We start from the raw sequence: 10,124 nt of genomic DNA, 5'->3' as shown, positions 1-10,124 counted from the left end.
CTATCACTCGTGCTATGCTATGTCGTTATAATAATATTCATATAGTTATCATTATTGTTATCATTATAGTAATTATCGTTATCGATAAAGTTATTGTTCAAATTACAGTAATTATCATTATAATAATTGTCATTGTTGATATAGTTATCGTTTTAGTAATTAGCGTTATTGATATAGTCATCAAAATAGTTATTTTTATCATAAATAGTAATTATCGTTATTGATAGTTAAGGTTCACATCAGAGTAATTGTCATTATCATAATTATTGTTGATATAGTTATCATAATTGTTATGATTTCAGTAATTAGCATTATCGATATAGTTATCGTTTTTATATTGATATTGTTATAGTAATTATTGTTATTGCTATAGTTCTTATAGCTACCGGTATTATCATTATAGTTATTGTACCGTTATAAATAGCTAACATTATAGTTCTTCAAAGACAACAAACAGCTGTTGAGTGGATGACCAGAAATGAGATATATTGAGTTGTTTTTATTATTTTATCTCGCATTATGAGGTTTTTACCCAGCCTGCTCCAGGACACGATGGGCCGTGGGTTTCCGGTGGCGATGCACTCCAGGATCGCGGTTTGGTGAACGTTCAGAGTGAGATTCTGCGGCCCAGAGAGAATCACCGGCTCCTTATAGAGACGATTAGCTGCGACTGAGACAGAGACAGATGCAGGTCATTCAGAGATGCTCAGCGGTTTGGATCGTATCATCAGGTCTCAGCTCTACCTGTGACTGACAGCTGGGCCTCATGACTGTAGCGAGTGTTTGCGATGTTTTTAGCGACGCATCGGTAGCTGCCACTGTCAGCCTGGCGCACACCTGTGATGTGCAGGATACCGTTGGGCAGGAGAGTGTACCTGAACACACACACACACATACGCCACATTCACACCAAAATCACTTCAAAAAAAAAAAAAAAAAACATCAGACTATAACGACACAGAGGAACGATATCAATGGAATCACTGTCAGAGCGATTGTTTTCTTCTTATAAACAAATAGACATGAACGTTATCATCCACTGGGGTAGACACTAAAACAGCTATCATTATAGTTAAAATTAATTCAGTTCAATTAATGTAAACATTCTTGTCATTATAGTTATTAATATAGTTAGTGTTATAGCTATTAATTTTATTGTAGATATAGTTTTCACTGTTATAGTTACGAAAAAATTGTTAGTTATTGTTATTGTTTTAGTTATCATTGATTATCGTTATAGTTATCGTTATTATAGTTATCATTATAGTTATCGTTATTGTTGTAGCTATCATTACAGTTATCGTTATAACTATTTTCATTATAGTTAAAGTTACTGTTATTTTAATTGTTATAGTTATTGAAATCATTGTTAGTGTTATAGTTATTGAAATCATTGTTATTGTTATAGTTATAATCATCATTATAGTTAGTTATCGTTATTGCTTTTCTTTATTGTTGGTTGTAGTTAGCTATCATAATCATTATAAATATTGCTATTGTTATAGTTACGATTATAATTATCGTTATATTTATATAGTTATATCGTTATAGTTATGTAATTATAGTTAGCTTTATAGTTAACATCATCATAATTATCACTATAGTTATAGCTATTATACAGTTATTGGTATAATCATTATCATTATAGTTAGTTATCGCAATTATTATTATTATCGTTATTGTTATTATTGTTATTGTTACAGTTTTTATCATTATTATGGTTAGTTTTCAGTATTGTTGTCTTTATTGCTGTTTATAGTAAGCTACCATAATCATTATAAATATTGTTATTGTTATAGTTACTATTATCGTTATATTTATCGTTATTATATCTATCATTGTAATCGTTATAGTTAGTTATCGTCATCATTATTGTTATCGTTATAGATTATTTTGGTTATCATATATTGTTATATTTATTGTTCTACTTTTCATTATTATGATCATCATTAAAATTATGTTTAGAGTTTCATTATAGTTATTATTCATCATTATAGTTATTGATGTTTATAGTTTTGTTATAGTTATCATTATAGTTATTGTTTATCATTACAGTTATCATGTGAACAGGCCTTAAACGATAATCCAGAGATAATCCAGAGTTGGTTTCTGGCTTTGAGAAAAAACATTTGCACATAAGTAAAAGCAGATTTCAACACTTAAATGTTCATTCCTGTTCAACATATTTAACATACTGTTGTGTTTGTTTCAGGCTTTATTCGTGTACCTGTTATCTTCAGCATTGAGAGCTGTTCTGTTTCTTTCCCAGGTGATGTTGGCCTCTGGGACCCCGCTGACGGCGCAGTGAAATCGAGCGACGCCACCCTCGTCCACGCTCATGGATTCTGGATGTGTGTGGAACTTGGGCAGTGCTAAGAGGGAAGACAGATTTCACATCACATGAGTGATACAGATGCTCGAACCACATCAAGCACAGACCCTTCATCCCTCTCCAACCACCAGCAAACCACATTAGGCTGGTTTGAACAGGTGTATCAACTTTGTCCATATCTGTTTCTCCTAAAGAGATATTAGAGAGCTTTTTCTTTCTGAAGGGTGTTTGTGTCACTCACAGGCCAGCTGCACATGTGCTTTGCGGCTGATGAGCAGGCCATATCGGTTCTGCGCCGCACAGTCGTACTCGCCAGCATCACTCTCATCACCATCACGTCGTTTCTGGAGGTTCCGGATTAGGAGCGTCCCGTTATCCAGCACAGCTGCTCTGGCTCCCAGAGGAACGGGAACGCCATTCCGCCGCCAGGTGATGGTGATAGGCCCCTCCCCCTCTACCTGACAGTCCAGCATGAGGGGGCGGTCCCTCACCGCGATGACATCACTAGGTTCTTTGATGAAGGCCAACTCTGAAGCTCTGGCCAAACCTGCAGGATGTCAGCAAGAGAGTGTGATGACGAGAAATTAAACCGTCGGAGTAATCTGAGATGAACTGATGCTTACGAACGATTCATGAAATGGTAAGGATGACGATGTATCATGACGGATGATGAAACCTGATGAAGGGAAACACTCATATCACATCACATATAACATAATGGAGCAAAACTGATACAGAACTGAATAAGATACACAAGCAAAGCGTATTAATCATATCAGATATGCATATGAACTATTTTTAAATTCAGCATATTGAATTCAATATATTCACTGCAAAAAGCAATGCTCTTTTTTGTTTTCTGAGAAATTGGAAAATGAAGTGAATTTATGATTAAAACAAAAAATATCTATCAATAAAGTAAGAAAAATAAACAATTCAAAGGTTGAATTTTCTTATCCCATTGGGAGAGAAAAAAAAATTATAAAATTGCATAGATAGTTTTTGTTATAGAGATACTTACACTTACTGCTATTGTGGATGATAATATAGATATTGATATCTTTATAGATTTGTTATAGTCTCATTAGAGTTATTGTTGTAACTGTTATTGTTATAGAAATCGTTGGCAATCAGATAAGGTTGCAAAGGGATGGAACATTTCCAGTACATTTTCAGAAAGTTATCAGTATCCTTGACAGATATTTGGTCTAGTTTAATCATAAAAACAGACAAAAAGGTTAAACTCCATGAATTGCATTATTCACATTCATAAAGAAGATTGTAAAGTTTATTTAGTCCTCAAACACACTCTTGCATCAGTAGATGGTGTTTGTCTTGTGCTTGAGTTGCTGATGTGAAGGAGGCAGGGCTGGTTGGATTTAGAGCATCTTAAATCAAAGCGATTCATCTCCACTGAACTTAAACTTGACTTTGGGCCGCCTGATTGATGGCTCTTTCAGAAGCACTCACACAAACACACACAAAACCCTCCATTAGCCCAAAACAGCTATACAATGCGACCCCACCCCACCCCGCCACAAACACACCCTCCAGATCTGCCCCGGCCCATCATTCCTGCCCCGTCTGAAGAGCCATCTGCCCCTCCTCCGCCCCGTGGAGCTTCGTGAGGGTGACTTTCCCATGCCACCGCATCAGTCAAAGAGCCGCACGCCGCCCCTCGCAGCTGCCAAACCCACAACAAAACACCCCGGTCACACTTGAACTTGAACGCGCTCGCACGAAAAAACCAGACTCCTGTACCTCAGCGCTCGTCTGACCTCAGAACACGAGCCCGGTCTCCTCAGACCAGATGAACTTCAGTCTGTCCGTCAAACTCAACCCCCATCAAACTCTCAGAGAGCAGCTTCCTGCTGGATTCATGGGATTTAAGGCCCATTCACAAGAACACTAATGATAACTAATAACAATAACTATAAGGAAACTGTAATCATAACTATATAACTATATTGGTGTCCACACAAATGGACAATAACTACAGTATAACGGAAACTATAATAATAACTTTAACGATAACTATTATCATGACTAGAACAATAATGATAAATATGACAATAACGATATCTATAATAATTATAATGATGACTATATTGGTGTCCACACAAACATATGGTAACTAAAAACTATAACAATAACTACAACGATAAATATAACTATGAAAAACTATGAAAATTGTACCGAAAATTAGAACAATAAATATACAAGCATCACACAAACTGACAAAAACTATAACATGAATCAGGATAACAATAACCATACTTGCATCCACACCTATTTATAATAACTAACGAAAACTATAACATTAGCTATAATCATAACAATATTCATAACTATAATCATGACGATAACTATAATAATAACTACAACAAAAAATATTAACTATATTAATGTCCACATAAACAGACGATAAATATACCGAAAACTATAACAATAATTATAATCCTAACTAGAACAATAATAATTAGAACTATAAATATACAAGCATCACACAAACCGATACAAACTATGATAACTAACGAAAACTATAACAATAGCTATAATCATAACTATAACGATAAATATAACTATATTAGCGTCCACACAAACAGGTGATAACTATAACAAAAACTATAACTACAACGATAAATATAACTATATCAATGTCCACATAAACAGATGATAACTATACCGAAAACTATAACAATAGCTATAATCATAACTATAACGATAAATATAACTATATTAGCGTCCACACAAACAGGTGATAATTATAACAAAAACTATAACTACAACGATAAATATAACTATTTAAGCATCCAAACAAGTGGATGATAACTATACCGAAAACTACAGCGATAACCATAACTAGAACAATAATTAGAACAATAAATATATAAGCATCACATAAACTGACAAAAACTATAACATGTATTTTGATAACAATAACCATACTTGCAACCACACCTATTGATAATAACTAACGAAAACTATAACAATAGCTATAATCATAACTATAACGATAAATATAACTATAAAAGTGTCCACACAAATAGATAACTATTATGAAAATTTAAATAATATCAATAATCAAAACAATAATCGTAAAAATAACGATACATTTAACTACATTACCATCCACAGAAACACACAACAACTATATCAATAACTATAATCATGACATTTACTATACTAATATCTACAACAATAAATATAACTATATTAATGTCCACATAAACAGACGATAAATATACCGAAAACTATAACAATAACTATAATCCTAACTACAACAACAATAATTAGAACTATAAATATATTAGCATCACACAAACCGACACGAACTATGATAACTAACGAAAACTATAACAATAGCTATAATCATAACTATAACGATAAATATAACTATATTAGCGTCCAAACAAACAGGTGATAACTATAACAAAAACTATAACTAGAACGATAAATATAACTATATTAATGTCCACATAAACAGATGATAACTATACCGAAAACTATAACAATAACAAAAACTATAACTACAACGATAAATATAACTATATTTATGTCCACACAAATAGATGATAATTTTTTTTATTATAGTACACTTACTGCACACTACCGTTGAACACTAAAGTGTGCAGTATGCAGGAAGTTTACTTAGGTCAGGTCAGAACTGCTTTAGTGTGAGAAAGAGATGTTTGTGTCTCTTTGAATGCGTTAGTATTTGTGTCTCTTAGTCAAATGAGGCGGACTGCAGTGTCTGAAGCTGCAGCTGTTTTCTCCTCCACACAATAGCGGCCCATCTTCAGCCGTAAACACTGCGGGGTTCAGAGGGCAGCTCCGCCCCCACCGGCACACCGTGACCTCAGATCCTAAAGGTCATGAGAGAATCAGCCGCTCCTCCTCGCTCTTTCTTCATTGTCTCTGGAGTGGCCGTGAACTTCAGCAGCCAATAAACACGTCAAAACACTCCATTAATGGCATCTGCTGCTCGGACGGGACAAATCTGAATGTCAAATATTCTTCTGTGACGTGAGGACAGAAACACACTTATTTATTATGAGGGAAACACGTATGGCGTCGCAGGCCACAGTCAAATGTGCTGAATCTATTAGTGATGCTCTCAATCCAATAACACTGATCACTATAACACACCATCGACAAAAATACCATTGTTTTAGGACAGCGTACAATTGAATACTGGCATTACTGATGTATAATATTGGTAGTACCATGCAAATCTCATAATAAATGAATATGCTATTGATGGTATTGTGTAGAAGTCAAATTTAGTTGTATAGCACTTTTCACATTGTTTCACAGCTGCTTTACAGAAAATCCTCAAGTTAATGTTTAGCTATAATATCTTTATATATTCATGCCTTATAGTTGCACTTTTGAGATTTGTTTTATACTGTTTTTATAAATATCTTTACAATGTTTTCACAAAAATATCTTATATTGATCAAAAGTGAGAGTAAATACAGTTATAATGTTACAAATTATTTTTATTACATATAAACGCTGTTCTTTTGAACTTTCTGTTCACCTGTGAATCCTGAAAAATAAAATGCATCACGGTTTTCACAGAAATATTGTGCAGCACAACTGTGTTCAGCATTGATAATAATCAGAAATGTTTCTTGAGCAGTAAATCATCATATTTTCATGATTTCTGAAGATCATGTGACACTGAAGACTGGAGGAATGATGCTGAAAATACAGCAGAGCATCACAGAAATACATTACACTTTAACACAGATTCACACAGAAAACAGATATTTTAAATTGTAATAATATTCCAGTTTTTACTGTATTTTTGATCAAATAAATGCAGCCTTTGACTTTTTCAAAAGCTTTAAATAATCTTAAGTATTCGAAAATTTCATCAAGCAGTGTGAGAGTCACCTGTTTTAATATTGGTGTGATTTTGCCCAGATTTATTTTGTGTGATTTGAGAGTTAGAATGAGGATAAAGTGAATGTGTGTATCGTCTGATAGAGTCTGTCCTGATTCTTCACGCTTTCAGGCTCTCAGCGGGAGAATCGAGCATCTAATGAGACTTACAGCGGCTCGTCTCAATTAACACTCATCAATGAGACCATCAGAGTGAGACATCAGAACTATTAGCACTGCTGGAGTCTGTGTGTAATATTCTAGAACCTTAACACGTCATATTATATCTGCTTATGTATGCTTGTGTGTGTGTGTGTGTGTGTGTGTGAGAGAGAGTGTGTGTGTGAATGTGTGAGAGAGAGAGAGAGAGAGAGAGAGAGAGAGAGAGTGTGTGTGTGTGTGTGAATGTGAGAGAGAGAGAGAGAGAGAGAGAGAGAGAGTGAGAGTGTGTGTGTGTGTGAATGTGAGAGAGAGAGAGAGAGAGAGAAAGAGAGAGAGAGTGTGTGAATGTGAGAGAGAGAGAGAGAGAGTGAGTGTGTGTGTGTGTGTGTGTGTGAATGTGAGAGAGAGAGAGAGAGAGAGAGAGAGAGAGAGAGTGTGTGTGTTTATGTGAGAGAGAGAGAGAGAGAGAGAGAGAGAGAGTGTGTGTGTGTGAATGTGAGAGAGAGAGAGAGAGAGAGTGTGTGTGTCTCCACTAAAAAATTATCATATTCATGAAACTGATCTGGTTCCCACAGTGCTGAATAGACTCTGGTGCTAATTAGGAAAATGAATCAGTCGCTGCTCACGTGCGTGTGTATGTGTGTGTGTGTGTGTGTGTGTGTGTGTGTGTAGAGAGTTTGACCATAGACGGTGTAGATCTTTTGGATTAACCTTGTGACCCCGTGCGGCCGGTGAAAGTGTGTGTGTGTGTGTATGTGTGTGTGTGTGTGTGTTCAGCAGCTGCCTCACAGGATTACGGCCTTTATAATGAGATCTCAATCGAACCCCCACCCAGTCTGACCCCGACCCTAAAGGCCCAGTCATATGAAAATGAGGGTCAGGTCAAAGGTCAGGGTCAATGTCTGTCCCAGGTCTGTCTGTCTCACTCTCATGAACATGAACTTCAGCAAAAGCTGAATAGAAAATCATAAAGAAAATAATAAAGAAATGTATATAAGTAAGACGACTAATCAATTAAAATCAATAAAGGAAAATAGTTAACAATCAAAACAATTGTGTATCGAATATTTTATATTATTTTATTTCATATTATTATATTACATACATATATATATATATATATATATATATATATATATATATATATATATATATATATATACTCACACACAAACAAACATGCATACACAACTCAATTAAATACAAATATTTGAATCAGATTAATTAAACAACAAATCAACAGATCATTGTTAGCTGCAGCACTAATATATAAGTAAGAATGAAGTTAACGATAAACTAACACTCTAACATCAAATCAATATAAATTTCTCAAATCAGATGAACTAATCAATTACATGAAGTGTTATTAGTTCTGATCTATCATACTGATATTTTCCCAGAACATCAATACAGTAAAATCAATCAATAAAACAAGCAAAGCATTGATGCTGACAGAGATGAAGGATTTCTGAGCAGAGAAAGAGTAAAAGCTGAAACTCACCTGAGACTGTGATGAGCAGCAGCAGCAGCACTGAGAGTTTGTCCATGATTCCTGCTGTTCAGATGATGTTTTATGAGCTCATGACAGATCAAATCAAATGTGAATATTCCTCAGTGCTGTTTTATTCCTCCTCCAGATATTCCTCACGTTATTCCAATCAGAGTCTCTGAGCGCGTGTGAGAATCAGCAGCTCTGTTGATGCTCTCAGACTCCTGTGGGCTGGGGCCAAGCATCACCAGCCAATCAGAGAGCAGCTGGAGACAAGAACATAATGCTGATGATTTAGTTGTTACCCCCTCAATCCAACCCCCCCCCCCCCACACACACACACACACACCGAGAAGTGTTGGGGCACGTTTAAATAAGGAGGTTCAACCAACTCTGAGTTGACTTAACCTGAGATAGGAAACTGGGTTTTTCAGGTTCAGAACATCTAAATTGATTTTGATCAGTCAGCTCTGAGAAGGTTGACTATGAGTTTAGCGTGCACCATGAGTATGAAAAGCCATGATCAATGGACCCCCAAAATTATGATTCACCATGTCAACAGGACCTGACAAAAAGATGTCTGCATACTTCCCAGTCAAAATGTAACTTTAATTATTAAATCACTTAAAATATCAAAGGAAAAAAAACTGGCAGAACTGTAAATTATTGAACTAATAATAATTTTAATGGTATCCCAGAGGTAAAAGAAAAAATGCACAAAAAAGCAGCTAAATATGAAATATAAAAACTTAGTTCAATCGGGTTAAGCATTAATATTAAATAAATATCATTCAGTATCTATTTCAATGTGCAGTAGCTTTTCCCACATAGTCTAATGCTCGTTTCACATAATTAAATGTTCTCTTATCCAAATTGTTGCACTGAAATTAACATATGACTTCTACTTGGCCTACAACAAGAAGCCTTGCCAAAATAATAAATAACAGATGAATAGGAGATGGCCACAATACCAAGTATTAGAAGAATATTAAAATCCAACAGGGAAATAAAACTGTTTTTTTATTTTTAGGAAATAAAGATGGTTAAGAATACCTATCCTTTGCCATTGATGTCTCCAGCATTTGAGCGGTTGCAGAGAGCGTCTGTTTTCACTAAACTGGATCTTTGCAATGTTTATCATTTGGTCCACATTAGGTAGGGGGATGAGTGTAAGACTGCATTTAATATCCCCAAAGGGCACTTTGAATATCTTGTTATGCCGCTTGGACTTTCCAACTCACCTGCAGTCTT

General features: G+C 35.1%; 1 protein-coding gene across 1 annotated transcript in view; it reads right to left on the bottom strand.

Moving 5' to 3' along the window:
* Positions 1-9,133, bottom strand: part of LOC128031072 (immunoglobulin superfamily DCC subclass member 3) — a 15,631-nt gene extending 6,498 nt beyond the window's left edge. The window contains exons 1-5 of the mRNA XM_052619288.1: positions 8,886-9,133; positions 2,574-2,879; positions 2,228-2,372; positions 745-875; positions 533-670 (exon numbers count right to left, since the gene is read on the bottom strand). Coding sequence (XP_052475248.1) covers positions 533-670; positions 745-875; positions 2,228-2,372; positions 2,574-2,879; positions 8,886-8,931 — 766 coding nt within the window. The 5' untranslated portion in view covers positions 8,932-9,133. The remainder of the gene's footprint in view (positions 1-532; positions 671-744; positions 876-2,227; positions 2,373-2,573; positions 2,880-8,885) is intronic.
* Positions 9,134-10,124: the final 991 nt, after the last annotated feature.

This window comes from Carassius gibelio, chromosome A16 (genome assembly GCF_023724105.1).
Source record: "Carassius gibelio isolate Cgi1373 ecotype wild population from Czech Republic chromosome A16, carGib1.2-hapl.c, whole genome shotgun sequence".
Lineage (NCBI taxonomy): Eukaryota > Metazoa > Chordata > Actinopteri > Cypriniformes > Cyprinidae > Carassius > Carassius gibelio.
The sequence above is the reverse complement of the archived record's forward strand: the minus strand, read 5'-3'. Positions and strand labels throughout refer to the sequence as shown.